Below are 20,340 nucleotides of genomic sequence, written 5' to 3'. Positions count from 1 at the left end.
CAAAACAAAAAAATCACACAAACATTGTTATATCGACATCATTTGCTTACTATAGATGTGTGACAATAAAAACTACGTCCACCTGTGGAAAGATAGTCTCCCAAAAGAGGATCCCTGCCTCCAAATGATGAAGAGGGAAGGAGTTATTGTAAAAGTTGTGTCCGTCCAGGAGTGCCAACGTCCATCCATCAAGTGGGGCCAAGTGCCCAACAGCCAGACCTCCCCCAAAGAAGAATATAGAACCGCAATGATTTTAATATGGATACATTTCCCAAAGGAGCCCTAGTATTTTCTCTATTGTATAATCCTGCAAGCTTAAGTTCCTGTGTTTATCAAATGAATCGATAATGAGCACTCACTTCTTACATATGCACTGGAAAGCATGCAGGGAGCCTGTATGTCCACAAGATGGCAGCCAATAAAAAGTCCCTCGTTTTGTTGTAGTTCTATATAAAGGCTGTCTCCCAGGGGCTGCGTTTTACTGTTTTAATTCTGAAATTCGGCCCTATATTGTGGACACCTCCTCAGGACGTTATCTGGGTGATTTTCCCAGTTGGTTACCACATTGTTTGGTGGGCTCTGAAGCTCAAAAAACCTGCCCTACTATCAGTACTGGGTCAACACTTTTTGTATCATTTTGCCCCTGTCTTTCGGAAATTTTTTAGCCAATTTTGCCTCTCTCTTGCTAGCAGATTGTGCTGGCTTTACCTACCTCTGTATAGATCTTGACTAACCAGTCTCCATTGGGACGGTACCTCTGAGCAATTATCTGGATACTCATACTCGAGACGAATTTTCCTGCAAAATAGTGAGCTCCATTCTCTTTATTCGCTATCTGTAGAACCTTGATTGTGTCCTGAAGAAGCCTAACGGTGAAACGCGGTGATACACAAGGGCTCACTGCATATTATGTATTAGTATACATGATTTTTAACCTTGTTTGAATGTTCTATTCATGCTTTGTACTTTTCACTAAATATTGTTATTTTTCATACTTCTTTGTTGTTTCCTATGCCTCTAAAGTCCGACCCAGGTTTACTGGTTTAGTACTCCTTCCCATTTTTGCATTCCCACAATTTACGGATGTGGCTATGTGAGTGCGTTTCTTTTCTAATTTCTATATAAAGGGATGTGGGTGCCTCTAACGTTGTGTAAACTGGTCTTGCCCGTGCAATTTCCATAGTTATGTAAAAAAAAAAAAATCTGTATTTTTTTTTTTTTTTTTTTGCTAGAAAATTATTTAGGACCCCCAATCATTATACAGATTTTTTTTAAGCAGAGGCCCTAGAGAATAAAACGGTGGGTGGTGCATATTTTTATGTCATACGATATTTGCTCAGTGGGTTTTTCAAGCACAATTTTTTTGGGGGGGAGAAAAAATACACTTTGATGAATTTTAATGCACAAAACCACAACATAATACCCAGCTGTTTGGCAAAATATAAAAGATGATGTTACGCCGAGTAAATAGATACCTAACATATCATGCTTTAACCAATTACGGACCGCCCGCTCTCGTTATATGTCGGCTGTTTGAAGAGGAATGCCGGGGTTATGGCAGCAGATAGCTGCCATAACCCCGGCATCCTCTTCTTCAGTGGGTGGTACACTTTCAGATAAAAGTGGCCTCTGCGGCGAATTCACTGCAAGATCACTTTTATCGGTGGCGGGAGAGGCCCCCCCTCCCGCCGCGCTACGGTGGTCTCCACCGCTTACCGGACCCGCCGGTAGCGGCGGAGATGATCGCGTCCTCTCCCCTGTTTGACTGGCTGCCGAGTGAGGGAAAGATGCCCCCCCCCCACTCGGCTCCATAGCATTGACTGGCAGAAGCAACGTCAAACGTCACTTCCACCCAATGCTCTTAAAGGAGAATTTTTTATTTCTTATTTTTCAAATTCAATTTTATTTTATTTTTTTTATTACATTTTAGTGTAAATATGAGATGTGATGTATTTTTGACCCCGGATCTCATATTTAAGAGGTCCTGTCATGCTTTTTTTTATTACAAGGGATGTTTACATTTCTTGCAATAGGAATAAAAGTGACCCAAAAAATTGGACAGCGTCAAAATAAAAATAAACAAATAAGAAAAAAAAAATAATTTAAAGCACCCCGTCCCGCCGAGCTTGCGCGCAGTAGGGAACGCATACGTGATTAGCGCCCGCATATGAAAACAGTGTTCAAACCACACATGTGAAGTATTGCCGCAATCGTTAGAGCGAGAGCAATAATGCTAGCCCTAGACCTCCTCTGTAACTCAAAACTGGTAACCTGTAAAAAATTTTAAACGTCGCCTATGGAGATTTTTAAGGGTAAATGTTTGTCGCCATTCCACAAGCGTGCGCAATTTTGAAGCGTGACATGTTGGGTATCAAATTACTGGGTGTAACATTATCTTTCACAATATAAAAAAAAATGGGCTAACTTTACTGTTGTCTTATTTTTTAATTCAAAAAAGTGTATTTTTTTTTTTTTAAAAGTGCGCTTGTAAGACCGCTGCCCAAATACGGTGTACAATGTTCGGGGGTTCTAAGTAATTTTCTAGCAAAAAAAAAAAGTTTTTAAATTGTAAACAACAAATAACAAAAAGAGGACCGGTCCTTAAGTGGTTAAAGTATAACTACAAGTAACATGGACAGGACATGTGGCTGAGACTTTCTCTCTCTCACCACTTTTTCCTTCCAGGATCTTTTCCCAACAACCCATGAGTCAGGAAGTGATGTTCTAAGTAATTTTCTAGCAAAAAAAAAAAAACTGATATTAACTGGTAAAGACCTGGTGAAGACCGAGTCTGGAAAAAAAAGCCCGGTCCTTAAGTGGTTAAAATTGTGCACGCTCCTGGAATGGCGCCAAACTATTGTACCTAAAATCTCCATATGCACACTTTAAAAGCCCTTACAGGTTACCAGTTTAAAGAGAAAGGAGGCTTTTTTGAATAAGCTTATATTGGATTATCAAAGATAACTATTGTTTGTATTCTTATTACAAAACAAAAGTGACCAAATAACTAATTAAATCATTGAAATGTCTCTCTCTTGCTTTGTTTAGGAATAACAATCCCGCTACAGAACAGAAGTCATATTAACAGTGGATAGTGGAAAACTGAATACCAAAGCCGTCATGGAGAGGAGAGGAAGAGGAGTGATACAACGGTGCAAGCCTTAGGGGGCCAAACCGTATTTTCACCAATTATCTAAAGCCGAGGGATCGTATTGGTTTCCTATATGGTGGAAAGAATTGGATGCAGCCGATGAATTTAGAAAATTTGATGGAAATTTAGACAACACATTTGAGAATTTTCGGGACGTATCAACTGCAGTAACTGTCACAACGTTACTCCTGACCTCATGTAGAGTGGGAATATATCTCTACATTCCTGGATCTACCTGATGTCACACATAGATAAAGTTCCCTTATTGAGAAGTTAAGTCAAGAGTTATCAAGTCTCAGGTTTCCAAACACGCTCTGCACTTCAGCTCTTAATTATGGAACTCCAGTGGAATATTATGGGGCTTTGAAGACTGGATGAAAAAGATGGAGAACAGCGGGAGCAGAAGCTATGGACCAGCCAATCTAACCATCTACAGAGTCAAACTCAACAGCTCAAACTCAAGCTCAGAGTTCACCGGTGTCCAGCTGATCCAGTCCTACAAGCCGGTCATCATCCCATGCTACGCTCTGGTGGTGCTGATAGGCATATTTGGGAACTACCTTCTCCTCTATGTGATTTGGAGAACCAAAAAGATGCACAATGTCACCAACTTCTTTATTGGAAACCTGGCTTTTTCTGACATGCTCATGTGTGCCACCTGCGTGCCCTTCACCCTTGCCTATGCCTTCAACTCCCAGGGCTGGGTCTTTGGAAAGTTTATGTGTTACTTTGTGTTCCTGATACAGCCAGTAACCGTATACGTGTCTGTCTTTACGTTGACGGCCATAGCGGTGGACAGGTAACTTTTCCTTCTCTTTTTATCTTGCTGAAAATATTTTGCTTAAATGTCAAATGTGAAGGTAAATAAAACCAGAGACCATGCATGGAAAGACGAAACATGGGTAGACCGATGTATTAAATAATGTATATGTATTGCATAAAGTGAAGTGTATTTTCCCAGTGGTCCTCAGGAGTAGAGGTGGTGGCATCAAGTATAATTTATCCAGTAGTGTTGATAGAAGAGGCTTGAAACACCATTCATCCAGCCTGATCCATGTGAATGTATGTGATGGCAGCCAATGCTGCTCCACTGACCATGCACACTGACACATTTCATCATAGACTATGACTCCGGCTGAGGCCATCACATACATTCACATGGATCTGGGCGAGCGGGGCTTAGTCATAGACTAGGACTTTATGACTAAGCCCCGGTGGATGGGACCAAATGCGTCAGTTGCATGGTCAGTGGAGCAGCATTGGTCGAGGCCATCACATTCAGTAGATTCACATGGATCGGACTGGGCAAGCAGCATCTAAAACCTCTTCTGTTGACACCAATATATATGTCTGGTCCCAAAAATGTGAACATTAGGTAGCACACCCTAACTTTTTGAAACTTGCAAGGACACATACACGGGCAGATGTGATCTTCATACAACTGAACTATCCTGTCCAGATGTGTTCATCTATTGAGAGAGACATAAGACGAGAGACCAAAAATAAATGGTGCCCTCCCATAGGTAATAATGTCCACTATCATTAAAACTACTGATTTTATTAGTATTTATCTAAAAAATTGATAATTAGATCCATAATGTGCATGACACTCTTGTGCACAAGGTGCTGTGTGCTGCGGCAGTGGTAGTAATCACACAGAGGCCGAAAAACATGAATTGTGTATTGCAGAAGGTTCAACGAGGTACAACTAGGCCCAGCCAGGTGCACCACCACTTAAGAAACCTGTAGCAGTAATGCCAACGGCTTCTGCAACAAGGAGCAGGAATGTGACCTGGCTGGTCCGACCCAACTTCTTCAGAATCACTCCCTAACACCTTAGGCTATATATAAACTTGCCCCTACACTGACCACTCACCAAATCAGGGAGCTTGTGTCTTAAATAAGCATGGCCCTACCTAAGATGGCCGAGAAATTCCTATATACCAAATATGATCCTTGGCCTTGTAGGAAGCGGAGACCTTATGAGTCATGATAATGGCTTTCTACCAGCCATTACCCTCGGCCAAGGTCCCATTCCAAATACAGTATACATGTAAGTGGCTACCAAATTGCTTTTCCCCAGAAGAATTGATTCTATGAAGACAGTGTGTGCAACCTTCATTTAGTTTTGATTATGATCTTCTGCCCAGAACATTATTTGCTATGGCTGCACTTTGAAGGGTCAATAATCTTCTTAGATTTAATTAACTTGCCCAGCCATATCTCAGAAAGATTTATTACTTCTTATTGCTGCAAGAAAAGTATGTTCTACCCTCATCTGCAGTGGTAACCCAAGAAACAGATGCTTCTTCAATACGTTGAAAGGGTAGACTGTAAAGTTAGAGTTCTTCTCTCTCATAGTCTTGTCTCTTGTCTCTTCTGCAATATGTGATTATGTACAATTCTTATTTGTCAACTATTAGGCCAAAAAGTTCAATTTTGGTCAACCCCTTCTTCCACGTTTGCTGTGTCTCCCACATGGCTTCTCACAAACTGCAAACAGGACTACTTATGACTTTCTTTCACCAATGTCTTTCTTCTTGTCACTCTTCCATAAAGGGCAGATTTGTGGAGAACACGACTAATAGTTGTCCTGTGGACAGATTCTCCCACCTGAGCTGTGGATCTCTGCAGCTCCTCCAGAGTTACCATGGACCTCTTGGCTCTTCTCTGATGAATGCTCATCTTGCCCGGCCGGTCAGTTTAGGTGGATGATGGATTGAACAGAGCTCCGTGAGATGTTCAAAGCTTGGGAGATTTTTTTTTTATAACCTAACCCTGCTTTAAACTTCTCCACAACTTTATCCCTGACTTGTCTGGTGTGTTCCTTGGCTTTCATGATGCTGTTTGTTCACTAAGGTTCTCTAACAAACCTCTCAGGGCTTCACAGAACAGCTGTATTTATACTGAGATTACATTACACAAAGGTGGACTCTATTTACTAATTAGGTGACAAATAAATATCTGAAAAGTGTGGGCGGGGGGGCATTTGTATTCAGCCCCTTTAACTCTGATACCCCTAACTAAAATCTAGTGGAACCAATTGCCTTCAGAAGTCACCTAATTAGTAAATAGAGTCCACCTGTGTGTCATTTAATCTCAGTATAAATACAGCTGTTCCGTAAAGCTCAGAGGTTTGTTAGAGTACCTTAGTGAACAAACAGAATCATGAAGGCCAAGGAACACACCAGACAGGTCAGTTTTGAGTTACAGAGGAGGTCTAGTGCTAGAATTATTGCTCTTGTTCTAATGATTGCGGCGATACCTCACATGTGTGTTTTGAACATCGTTGACATATGCGGGCGCGACTTAGGAGAGGGCCGCTTTCAATTTTTTTTTTTTTTTATTTTTTTACTTTTTTTTTTTGCTTTTACACTGTCACTTTCAAAAAAAACATTTTTGGATTACTTTAATTCCCTTGTAATAAAAAAAAGCATGACAGGACCCCTTTAATGTGAGATCTGGGGGGTCAAAAAGACCTCAGATCTCACATTTACACTTAAATGCAATAAAAAAATTAAAAAATAAACAAAGAAAAAGCCTTTTTTTTTTTTTCAATTTTTAAAAAAAAAAAAAATTGGCATTTTTTAGGCCGTTGGGACGCAAGTGACGTCAAACGTCGCTTCCGTCATCCAACGGCATTGAGTCGAGTGGGGGGGCCATCATTCCCTCACTCCACTTAGTGGCAAGCATTGGAAAGGACCGGATCATCTCCGCGCTACCGACGGCTCCGGTAAGCGGCGGAGCCGACCAGGACGCTGCGGGAGGGGGGTTGGACACTTCTCCCGCCACCGATAAAAGTGATATCGCGGCGGATCCACCACGGAGACCATTTTTATCATAAAGTGGACCGCCCGCCATTTAAGGAAATACTATCTGCTGCCATAACCCCGGTATTTAATGTCAAAGTAGCGATGTGTAACGACGGCGGGCGGTAACGACGGCGGGCGGTCCGGAAGTGTTTAACTTCCATTAACGTACATTTATTCAGGGCTTCATCTAGTGGCCAAATTTAACCACTTGGCGCCCGCCATATAGCAGTATGACGTCGGCAAAGTGGTTGCAATATCCTGACCGGACGTCACATGACATCGCCAGGATCTCGGCAAAGAGCCTCTGACAGAGACTCTTTACCACGTGTCCAATCACGGCTGATCACGCTGTAAACAGGAAGAGCCGTTGATCGGCTTTTCCTCACTCGCGTCTGTCAGATGCGCGTAGAGGAGAGCCGATCGGCTGCTCTCCTGACGGGGGGGGGGGTCTGTGCTGATTGATTATCAGCGCAGCCCCCCTGAGGATGCCCACACTGGACCACCAGGGACGCCACCAGGAGCACCAGGGATGCCCACCACTAGTCACCACCAGGTATGCCACCCATGTCCACCAGGGATACCAATCAGTGCCCACAATGGATGCCAATCAGTGCCCACAATGGGCATCACTGATTGGCAGGCATTATTGTTTGGCACTGATTGGTATCCATCAGTACTATCCATTAATGTACATCAGTGCCAGCTATCCGTGCCCATCCATTCCGCCTATCAGTGCAAATCAGTGCTGCCTTTAAGTGCCCATCAGTGTCACCTATGTGTACCCATCAGTGCTGCATATCTTTGCCATGCATCAGTGCCGCCTATCAGTGCCCCATCAGTGCCGCCTATCAGTGCCCCGTCAGTGCCGCATATTAGTGCCCATCAGTGCCACCTCATCAGTGCCACCTCATCGGTGCCCATCAGTGCCGCCTTATCAGTGCCCACCAGACCTTTATTACTTCTTATTGCTGCAAGAAAAGTATGTTCTACCCTCATCTGCAGTGGTAACCCAAGAAACAGATGCTTCTTCAATACGTTGAAAGGGTAGACTGTAGACCTTGAAGGAGCAAACTTATTTATTTACAAAGTTTTGTAACAGAAACAAAGAAAAAAACTTTTTTTTTTCTCAAAATTTTCGGTCTTGTTTAGCAAAAAATAAAAACCGCAGAGGCGATCAAATGCCACCCAAAGAAATCTCTATTTGTGGGAACAACATGATAAAAATTAGGGTACAGCGTTGCATGACCGCGCAATTGTCGTTCAAAGTGCGACAGCTCTGAAAGCTGGGCAGAAAGGTGTATAAGCGCCCGGTATTGAAGTGGTTAATATTGCAGGATGAAAAACAATGAATTTCCCTGCTGAGAGCAGAACAGTGGGTAAGCGGTTAGCACCCCTGCCTAGCCAGCACTACCAGAGTCATCATTTTAAATCCCAACCACAGCACTGCCTGCCTAACGATTGCATGTTCTCCCTGTGCGGGTTTCCTCCGGGTACTCCGGCTTTCCTCCCACACTCCAAAGACATGCTAACGGGCTCCTGTCTAAATTGGCCCCTAGTATTAGTGTATGTATGAATGTGAGTTAGGGAACTTTTAGATTGTAAGCTCCCTGAGGCCGGGGACTGATGTGAATGTACAATAGATGCTGCTGCGAAAATTGCTGGTGCTATAAAAGTACCTGAAAAAAATAAAAAAATACCTTCCCTGGAAGATAATCGGCCATTAGTTAGACGTAATCCAACAATTCACCATTGTGCTCTGAAAGCTTTTCCCATCTGCCAATTATTCTACATTTTGTTTCATTCATTCGGGTTTTTTTTTTTTTCTTTTTGCATTATTCTCCACTAATGGCGTTCACTTTAGACCATATCCCTCCACCGGCTTCTACCCGCCGCTCTGAGCACAACATACAGCAAATAGAATCGACGACAAGACCCGTCCATTAACAATCATCTCAGTCTACGAATGTTGAGGAGAAAATAAACAAACGTCTTCCCGGTCCCAGGAGAAGGAGAGGGACCGTCCATAGAAATGGACCTCTGGTTTCCCGGGAGGGACAATGTTCTGAGTCACTTGCACTGCCCTTCATATGTCCAATACACCAGGGATTTTTTTCAGGGGGAACTTGGTGGAACTTAGTTCCACCACCTCTGGCTCAGACCCTTGGGGGGGGGGGGCTGCTGACCACAATCACTTGTAAACACAGAAGTCCGGTGACAGCTCTGCACTCTGCGTGTAACACCCCCCTGAACTCTGCACTCTGTGTGTAACACCCCCTTGAACTCTGCACTCTGTGTGTAACACCCCCCTGAACTCTGCACTCTGTGTGTAACACCCCCTGAACTCTGCACTCTGTGTGTAACACCCCCTGAACTCTGAACTCTGTGAGTAACACCCCCTGAACTCTGCACTCTGTGTGTAACACCCCCTTGAACTCTGCACTCTGTGTGTAACACCCCCTTGAACTCTGCACTCTGTGTGTAACACCCCCCTGAACTCTGCACTCTGTGTGTAACACTCCCGGAACTCTGCACTCTGTGTGTAACACCCCCTGAACTCTGCACTCTGTGAGTAACACCCCCTGAACTCTGCACTCTGTGTGTAACACCCCCTGAACTCTGCGTGTAACACCCCCCTGAACTCTGCACTCTGTGAGTAACACCCCCTTGAACTCTGCACTCTGTGTGTAACACCCCCTTGAACTCTGCACTCTGCGTGTAACACCCCCTGAACTCTGCACTCTGTGTGTAACACCCCCCTGAACTCTGCACTCTGTGTGTAACACCCCCTGAACTCTGCACTCTGTGTGTAACACCCCCTGAACTCTGCACTCTGTGTGTAACACCCCTTGAACTCTGCACTCTGCGTGTAACACCCCCTGAACTCTGCACTCTGTGTGTGACACCCCCCTAAACTGTGCACTCCGTGTGTAACACCCCCTTGAACTCTGCACTCTGTGTGTAACACCCCCTTGAACTCTGCACTCTGTGTGTAACACCCCCCTGAACTCTGCACTCTGTGTGTAACCCCCCTGAACTCTGCACTCTGTGTGTAACACCCCCCTGAACTCTGCACTCTGTGTGTAACACCCCCCTGAACTCTGCACTCTGTGTGTAACACCCCCCTGAACTCTGCACTCTGTGTGTAACCCCCCTGAACTCTGCATTCTGTGTGTAACACCCCCTTGAACTCTGCACTCTGTGTGTAACACCCCCTTGAACTCTGCACTCTGTGTGTAACACCCCCCTGAACTCTGCACTCTGTAATGCAATCTTGGTATTTAATGCCCCTTTGAGACCCTCCTAATGTTCATGAAATTTGAAGGACCACACCCACTATTTGATGTGATTTGGAGGGTGTGTGTGGGGGGAGGGGTTTTGGGGGGTCGTGGTTGAGTTCCAGCACCTATTTGAGAAAAAAAAGCCCTGCAATACACAATCTCCATTTTCTCAGTAAACGTCGTCGAGTCGCGTCAGCCACATCAGCCACGTCAGCCACGGCTCCAATCTGTTTTCTGACTTTATTTACCTTCTTGCTGTCTTTTTCTTCTTTGTATGTGCCCATCGGAACTCACTCTAAGAATCAAAGGGGGGTGAGTGCGATCCCAGAGCTCATGGGCCACGGCCGGGAAGACTTTTGGCATGCTACTGGGAGATTAGAGACCTATTAAACCTAAAAAACAAAAATGTAATCATTTTCAGCTTACCAATGCTTATGCCGCGTACACGCGGTCGGATTTTCCGACGGGAAATGTTTGATGGGAGTAGATGGATGAAAAGATCCGGACAGCGGCACACCGGAATAAATTATATTCTTCTTTTATTTGTGAAGCAGGATCATGGGGTACATAGGACACCACTGCGGGTGGTACAGCACAACAGTTGACGCGTTTCACACTTACATGAAGTGCTTACTCATAGCTGTTTGATGGGTGCTTGTAGACCGTGTGTGGGCTCCGCCGGACATTTTCCGTCGGAATTTCCGACAAACAAAATTCGAGATCTGGATCTCAAGTTCTCCCGACAACAAAATCCGTTGTCGTAAATTCCGATCGTGTGTACACAATTCCGACGCACAAAGTTCCACGCATGCTCGGAATCAAGCAGAAGAGCCGCACCGGCTATTGAACTTCATTTTTCTCGGCTCGTCGCACGTGTTGTACGTCACCGCGTTCTTGGCGTTCGGAATTTCCGACCAGATATGTGTGATCGTGTGTAGGCAAGACAAGTTTGAGCCAACATCCCTCGGGGAAAAAAAAAACATGGATTTTGTTGTCGGAATGTGCAATCGTCTGTACGCGGCATAAGGTGTGGTGGCTGCATTCGTGTTTTTTTTTTTTTTTTTCCACATGGTGATCCTGTCAATAAGTCTGTTCTTTTCCAACTTCCTTTGAGCCCCCGTTCACACCTATGCGAATTAGATGCGGTTTACACCGCATCCAATTCGCAGGACATTTTAAAATACATTCATTTGAATGTATCTGGTTCACATATGTGCGTTGCATTTACACTGCGCGTTGCACAAAAAACGTGTGCGTTTTTTGGGCATTGCGGTGCGAATTACAAGCCCATTATCTCCTATGGGAACGCATCTGATTCGCAGATGCATTGCGTTCTGAACAAGGATTGTCTCCTTCTCCTCACTACACCTCCCCCTCTCCCCCCCCCCCCCTCTGCTCACTGATCCGCAGCTACAACGCAGAGAAGCCTTTGAACAACTGATTTTTATCTTCCCAGTGAAACCTGAGCTTCAATTCGCACCGCACATGTGTGAACCCAAGCTAAAGGAGAAGTACAGCCAAAGCTTGTTTGGTTGTACTCCTCCTATGGATCGGTTCATTCTGCACTCCAGTGACCCATTTTCAGCAGACAGCGGGCTGAAGTCCGCTGTCTGCTTACGTCACAGGGCCGGTCCAAGCTCAGGGCAAGATTGCGATCAAGGAGTCGGGATCCCCCCTACCTGCCTGGACTGGCACCCGGCTCAGCCTCTCAAAGAGCCGCTGAGACCCTTCGCCGGCTGCCTAGGCCCCCCTCCAGTGAGCGTGGGGGAGGAAGGGTGGTCGAGTAGAGAGCCAGTGAGTGACAGTCAGCAGCTTTCTGCTCAGGAAGCTGTGAGAACCGAGCGATCGGCGGTGTTAGATCGCTCAATTCTCAGTGTTGGAGGCGCCAGGGGACAGATGCAGCATCGGGCCCATGAAAAGTGTTGGGGGCATTTGTATTCAGCAACCTTTACTCTGATACCCCTAACTAAAATCGAGTGGAACCAATTGCCTTCAGAAGTCACCAAATTAGTAAATAGAGTCCACCTGTGTGTCATTTAATCTCAGTATAAATACAGCTGTTCTGTGAAGCCTTCACAGGTTTGTTAGAGAACCTTAGTGAACAAACAGCATCATGAAGGCCAAGGAACACACCAGACAGGTCAGGGATAAAGTTGTGGAGAAGTATAAAGCAGGGTTAGGTAATAAAAAAATCTCCCAAGCTTTGAACATCTCGCAGAGCTCTGTTCAATCCATCATCGGAAAATGGAAAGAGTATGGCACAACTGCAAACCTACCAAGACATGGCCGTCCACCTAAACTGACCGGCCGGGCAAGGAGAGCATTCATCAGAGAAGAGCCAAGAGGTCCATGGTAACTCTGGAGGAGCTGCAGAGATCCACAGCTCAGGTGGGAGAATCTGTCCACAGGACAACTATTAGTCGTGTTCTCCACAAATCTGCCCTTTATGGAAGAGTGACAAGAAGAAAGACATTGGTGAAAGAAAGTCATAAGAAGTCCTGTTTGTAGTTTGTGAGAAGCCATGTGGAGGACACAGCAAATATGTGGAAGAAGGTGATCTGGTCAGAGGAGACCAAAATTCAATTTTTTGGCCTAAAAACAAAACGCTATGTGTGGGGAAAACTGACACTGCACATCACCCTGAACACACCATCCCCACCGTGAAACATGGTGGTGGAGCATCACGTGGTGGGGATGCTTTTCTTCAGCAGGGACAGGGAAGCTGGTCAGAGTTGATTGGAAGATGGATGGAGACAAATACAGGACAATCTTAGAAGAAAACCTGTTGGAGTCTGCAAAAGACTTGAGACTGGGGTGGAGGTTCACCTTCCAGCAGGACAACGACCGGAAACATCCAGCCAGAGCTACAATGGAATGGTTTAGATCAAAGCATATTCATGTGTTAGAATGGCCCAGTCACAGTCCAGACCTAAATCACATTGAGAATCTGTGGCAAGACGTGAAAATTGCTGTTCACAGACGCTCTCCATCCAATCTGACAGAGCTTGAGATATTTTACAAAGAAGAATGGGGAGAAATGTCCCTCTCTAGATGTGCAAAGCTGGTAGAGACATCCCCAAAAAGACTTGTAGAGAAAGGGGGTTCTACAAAGTATTGACTCCGGGGGGCGCCATACAAATGCCCCCCCCCCCCATTTTTCACACATTTATTTGTATCATTTATCATTTTCCTTCCACTTCACAATTATGTGACACTTTGTGTTGGTCTATCACATAAAATCCCAATAAAATACATTTACGTTTTTGGTTGTAACATGACAAAGTGTGGGAAATTGCAAGGGGTATGAATACTTTTTAAAGGCACTGTAACATGCCCAGTATTTGTTGTCAGTCTCTCCGAGCCCCTAAGATTGGGAAACAGTGGAATGTATATCCCCTGGGGGTTGTCCAGGAGTCCTGGGCATAGTGGGAGCGGGATATAAATGTGCCTTCACCCATGGCTGAACAAGGTCTGTAAAGAAGGACTTTGCTATAGTCATTTTTAAAGATTTTGGAGCTATCGCTAAGTATAAAACATGAAGGTCGGAGATGCAGAAAGGATAAACAAAAGACAAAATGTCATTTGTTTCACTTATTTTGCTCGGTGAGTGGGAATCAGCGGTAGCAAAGCAGGAACAGCATGCCTTGGCTTTGTATCACATTGTAGAAAATAGAGGGCAACTACATGAGAGTCACACCATACAGACGTTCAATATACCCGCCGCAAAGGAAAACAGTCGCCTCTTACTTTCCTATTGTTTAAAATGTTTTCTGCTTTCCTACAACACAAAGTTGGCAAAAATCTAAAGGAAAGTGAGAAGAAAATTTAAAAAAAAAAATGGGAAGTTTTCACACCATTCCCATCATTCCCATAGATTCCCATCATTCCCAAACCATTCCCACACCATTCCCATCATTCCCACACCATGCTTATTATTCTCACTTCATTCCTATCAATCCTACCCCCATTCCAATCATTTCCTCACCATTCCCATCATTCCCATAGATTTCCATCATTCCCACACCATTCCAACCATTCCCATAGATTCCCATCATTCCCAAACCATTCCCACACCATTCCCATCATTCCCACACCATGCTTATTATTCTCACTTCATTCCTATCAATCCTACCCCCATTCCAATCATTCCCACACCATCCCCACACCATTCCTATCAATCCTACACTGTCTCCATCAATTTCACCCCATTACCCTCATTTCCTCACCATTTTTTTTCATTCCCACCCCTATCCCCTTCATACCCTCCATTCCCACCCCATTCCCACACTATTCCCACACACACTATTCCTATTAATCATACCCTGTTACCCTCATTTCCTCACCATTCCCATCATTCTCATCCCATTCCCTCGCCATTTTTATTCATTCACACCCCATTCTAATCATTCCCTCACCATTCACATATGTTCCCATAATTCCCTCACAGTCAATCTCACTCTGTTCCCATTATTCCCACCCTATTCCCATCATTCTTACCCCATTCCCAACATTCCCACACAATCCCATCAATCTAACACTGTTCCCATTATTCCCACCCTATTCCCATCATTCTTATCCCATTCCCAACAGTCCCACACAATCCCATCAATCTCACACTGTTCCCATCAATCCCACACAATTCCAATCATTCCCACACCAATTCCATCAATCCTACCCCGTTCCCATCATTCCCACACCATTCCCATCATTCCCTCACCATTTTTATTCATTCCCATCATTCCCTCTCCATTCCCATCATTCCCACACTGTTCCCAACATTACCTCACCATTATTTTCATTCCCTCACTATTCCCATCATTCCCACACCATGCACATATGTTCCCATCATTCCCACATCGTTGCCATCAATCCCATACTGTTCCCATCATTCCCACACCGTTCACATAATTTCACATCATTCCCACACTGTGCCAATCAATCCTATCCCATTCCCACTCCATTCCCATCATTCCCACACTGTGCCAATCAATCATATCCTCTTCCCATCATTCCCACTCCATTCCCATCATTTCCATACCAATCCTATTATTCCCACCCCATTCCCATCATGCCCACCCTATTCCCATCATTCCCTCACCATCCCCACCTCTTTTCCACCATTCCCACACCGTTCCCATTATTCCCACACTATTCCAATCAATCCTACCCCATTCCCATCATGCCCACCCTATTCCCATCATTCACTAACCATTCCCATCATTTCCACCCCAATCCCATAACTCCCACTCCATTCCCATAATTCCCATACTAGTTCCATTATTCCCACCCCATCCCCATCATTCTCATACCAATCCTATTATTCCCACCCCATTCACATCATGCCCACCCTATTCCCACCATTCCTTCACCATCCCCATCATTCTCATACCAATCCTATTATTCCCACCCTATTCCCATCATTCCCTCACTATTACCATCATTCCCTCACCATTCACATAAGTTCCCATGATTCCCACACCATTCCCAAACCATTCTCAAACCATTCCCATCATTCCCATCATTCCCACACTATGCTCACCATTCCCACCATTCAAGTACTGTGGAGTACATTGCGGGGAAAGGGGAGGCAATGCTCTTAGTCCCAATGTTGAGAGACAAGGGCATCTTCCCCACTTCTGGACCCTCAAAAAGAATGTGGGGGTTGGTGAGGAGACATGGGAATTTGTAAGTCTTCTTTTTAATAAGGGTTCCCCAAGATGTCAGCCTGATCCCAAGGGGATGAGTACAGGGATAACAGGGGTATTGTTGTAAGAGTAAAAAAAATCCATAAATAACATAACTGGAAAACAGAATGTAAATAATGTCCGCCAATGTGAATCCATCACTAATTACCGTACTCCACCCAGCAGTGTAAATCCTCACAACATCCCACTGCCGAAAACCTTTCCCCACCACCAAGGGGACCGGCCAACTGTGGGGATTCCTCCAGCAGCCCCCTGCTGATAAGACTGATTCATTCTGTTGGGACACATCCTGTGAGGAGATGCTGGTGTTATCAACATGTGTTTATGTTAATTGAGAGAGCTGATCACATTAGCCACCAGCACTGGCTAATAGACGAATGGTCTAAGCTGAGGAGGGGGGAGATTGTTGTTTGTATTGTTAATTGTATTAATGTGTGAAGCTCGGTGCCCACAAGACTGTCATCTGGTCTGGGTACATTTTGTAGTAAATTAGGTCATGTTAATTAGGTTAGCTTTGAGTCATCCCTGCTGTATAAAGGTCTGTGAGATCTCAAAATAAAGGTAGTTCTGATGTACTCCAAGACTGGTGTTGTCTAGTTCTTGGGGTTCCTATGGCCAGATCCATTGGACTCGTGTTCCAGAACTTAGGAAGCGGTATATGACGGAAGCACTCAAGCGGAGTGTGGGGCGTTCCGTGACATTCTCATTCACCTCAAATGCTAGGGCCCATAATCGGTGGGCAACAGGCTTGCATACAGTCCTCTCCAACAGCCTCTGCTCCGGCCAGGTCCGTGACAAACTGATATTATTTCCCCGGCGCTGCAGTGATAACAACACAGCCCAGAGGTTCCTGAATGGCGTCATTGACCAAGCGTGGTCAGATAGGACCAATGACGTAATTCAGGATCCCCATCTGTTGGTCTTCATTACAGCAGCCAAGATTATTGGGGGGCAAACTGGCCAATTAGGGACAAACTAGTTGGGCTCAGGTCACTCATATATGACCCGAACCCAAAATCTCATCCCTAGAAATGACCCATCACCCAAAAAAGACGCATTTTGCTTTGATCTAGAACGGCTCGTATTTTAGTCTCCTTTAACTGCATCCACAAACCATATAAAAGAAAACCAGTATAATCAAATTAAATATGCTAAATGCCCTCATGCGGCTCTGACTGGACTCCGCTCCCACAAATAACGTGTTTCTGCTCTGAATAGGCGAGACGTGTAATTCAATTGCAATGTCCTGGTAACAGCAATCTGTATGAACACCATCTATTGATGATGAAGCGTGCACAATGCCGGTAATTTTAGGCTGAAGGAATAATAATAATGATTATCCCCTTTTCAAGATTAGTGAGAATTTAAATGAATAGATGTAGCCAGGGATAAAGTTTAAAGAGAACGTGTCCCTGGGTTGCAGTGGCGGCTGGTGCTCCATTTTTTTGTGAGGGGGGGCGGCAAACAATCCAACCGCCCCCCCCCCGGGTAGGTCACCCCCCAACCCCCCTACCCCCGGTCAGTTGGATCACCACCACCCCACTCCCTCCCCGGTCGGGTCACCACCACCACCCCCCAGTCAGTCGGATCACCACCACCTCACCTCCTCTCCGGTTGGGTCACCCCCCCCCGGTCGGTCGAATCACTGTCACCCCCCCCCGTAGCTCAATCGGCGGCAGCCCACCAGCCCCGCACATACCCTAGGTCGCCGGCAGTGCTTCATCCTCGGCGGCTTCCCCCTGCGTCTCCTCCTCGGCGGGCCAATACGATTGCTTCTCCTCTCGGCCAATCGGGTCTCAGGAGGATCCGTTTCCTGATTGGCCTGGGATGAGAATCAAGAAGACAATAGCAAATATTCAATTTCACTATGGTCACACAACTAGGTGGGCTCACCGAGTCCACCCTTTTTTTTAAGCCAATTAGAGACTCTGGCTCTAATCACGTTAATCACGTGCTTCAAAAAAACAAAAAACAACAACCCATGGAAATCCATGAGTCTGGCACCCTGCATGTAGATTAGGGGCCGGGCGCATGGATTAGGAGGGGCGGCGCCCCTGTGCCCCTAGTGGACGGGCCGTCACTGCTGGGCTGTCACCCTCATTCTTTCTATTGGGTCATTGGCCTGCGACAGGCGTGCAGCAAATGACGGCTTGAGCAAAAAAAGGAAGTTCTGAACAGCCGCACTCCGGAATATAGCCTTTACTTGTAAAAAGTCCAACAGATACAAGCCACAGCAAAAAATGTAACAAACGAACTGACGCGTTTCACACTTAACAGTGCTTAGTCATAGCAAATGACGGCTTCCGTGGTCGCACCCCGCTGCTCTGTAATCAGGGGGTCTTTATCACGTGATCAGCTGTGTCCAATCACAGCTGATCGCGGAGGTATACAGATGCTGGTTATCGGTACTCCTTTCCTCATGCTGAGTAGAGGAGAAGAGAGCCGATAACCGGTTTCTCTAAAAGGGACATCTACACTGATAATCAGTGCAGTCCCACCAGAGCTGTCAATCAGTACCCATCAGTGCCTCCTCATAAGTGTCACCTATCAGTGCCGCCTACCAGTGCCCATCAGTGCCACCTATCAGTGCCCATCAGTGCTGCCTATCACTGCAGCCTCATCGGTGCTTCCTCATCAGTACCCATCAGTGCTGCCTCATCAGTACCCATCAGTGCAGCCAATCAGTGCCAATCAGTGCTGCCTCATCAGTACCCATCAGTGCAGCCAATCAGTGCCCATCAGTTCTGCCTCATCAGTGCCCTTCAGTGCAGCCAATCAGTGCCGCCTCATCAGTGCCCTTCAGTGCAGCCAATCAGTGCCAATCAGTGCTGCCTCATCAGTGCCCTTCAGTGCAGCCAATCAGTGCTGCCTCATCAGTACCCATCAGTGCAGCCAATCAGTGCCCATCAGTTCTGCCTCATCAGCGCAACATTAGTAAAAGAGAAAACTTACCTGTTTGCAAAATTTTATAACAAACTATGAAAAATAATTTTTTTTTTTTTTCAAAATTCTTCATCTTTTTTTCATTTATTTAGCAAAAAATAAAAAAAAAACCCAGAGGTGATTAAATACCACCAAAGGAAAGCTCTATTTGTGTGAACAAAATTATAAACATTTGTTTGGTTACAGTGTTGTATGGCCGCGCAATTGTCATTCAAAGTGTGAGAGCGCTGAAAGGTGAAAGTTGGCCTGGGCAGGAAGGGAGGGTGAAAGTGCCCAGTATTGAAAGGGTTAAAAAAAAAAGTCCTGGATTCTTTCCTTATTGTACATAATATAACTGGGTACTGACATTTATAGGTAAAGTTGATCCGGGGGAAATCTGATTGCCTCTAGGGGGATCAGGAAGGAATTTTTCCCCCTGCATATTGGTTCATGCTCTGCTGGGGTTTTATGTCTTCCTCTGGATCAACTGTGGGTGAAGGATTGTGTATATGGGATTGTATCATTTATTTTTTATTTTATTTATTTTTTTCCCCCTTTATTGGCTGAACTAGATGGACTTGCATCTTTTTTTTTTAACCAGACTAACTATGTAAATCATGTTGCAAATTGCGTATTGTAACGATATGTAGCAGGGGCGGCCCGTTCATTAACCACTTCAGCCCCGGAAGGATTTACCCCCTTCCTGACCAGAGCACTTTTTACAATTTGGCACTGCGTCGCTTTAACTGCTAATTGCGCGGTCATGCAATGCTGTACCCAAACGAAATTTGCGTCCTTTTCTTCCCACAAATAGAGCTTTATTTTGATGGTATTTGATCACCTCTGCCGCTTTTATTTTTTGCGCTATAAACGGAAAAAGACCGAAAATTTTGAAAAAAAATGATATTTTCTACTTTTTGTTATAAAAAAAATCCATTAAAATCAATTTTAGTCATACATTTAGGCCAAAATGTATTCGGCCACATGTCTTTGGTAAAAAAAATGTCAATAAGCGTATATTTATTGGTTTGTGCAAAAGTTATAGCGCCTACAAACTAGGGTACATTTTCTGGAATTTACACAGCTTTTAGTTTATGACTGTCTATGTCATTTCATGAGGTGCTAAAATGGCAGGGCAGTACAAAAACCCCCCAAATGACCCCATTTTGGAAAGTAGACACCCCAAGGAAATTGCTGAGAGGCATGTTGAACCCATTGAATATTTTTTTTTTTTTGTCCCAAGTGATTGAATAATGACAAAAAAAAAAAAAAATTACAAAAAGTTGTCACTAAATGATATACTGCTCAAACATGCCATGGGCATATGTGGAATTACACCCCAAAATACATTCTGCTGCTTCTCCTGAGTACGGGGATACCACATGTGTGGGACTTTTTGGGAGCCTAGCCGCGTACGGGGCCCCAAAAACCAAGCACCGCCTTCAGGATTTCTAAGGGCATACATTTTTGAT

The 20,340-nt window shown here is 44.9% G+C and overlaps 1 protein-coding gene across 2 annotated transcripts in view; it reads left to right on the top strand.

Moving 5' to 3' along the window:
* LOC141131190 (prolactin-releasing peptide receptor-like) overlaps positions 1 to 20,340 on the top strand; it is a 363,387-nt gene that overhangs the window by 292,244 nt on the left and 50,803 nt on the right. For both annotated transcript variants that reach the window (XM_073618240.1, XM_073618239.1), the window contains exon 2: positions 3,049 to 3,950. In XM_073618240.1, coding sequence (XP_073474341.1) covers positions 3,526 to 3,950 — 425 coding nt within the window. In that variant the 5' untranslated portion in view covers positions 3,049 to 3,525. The remainder of the gene's footprint in view (positions 1 to 3,048; positions 3,951 to 20,340) is intronic.

The sequence above is a fragment of the Aquarana catesbeiana genome, linkage group LG03 (assembly GCF_042186555.1).
Source record: "Aquarana catesbeiana isolate 2022-GZ linkage group LG03, ASM4218655v1, whole genome shotgun sequence".
NCBI lineage: Eukaryota > Metazoa > Chordata > Amphibia > Anura > Ranidae > Aquarana > Aquarana catesbeiana.
The sequence above is the reverse complement of the archived record's forward strand: the minus strand, read 5'-3'. Positions and strand labels throughout refer to the sequence as shown.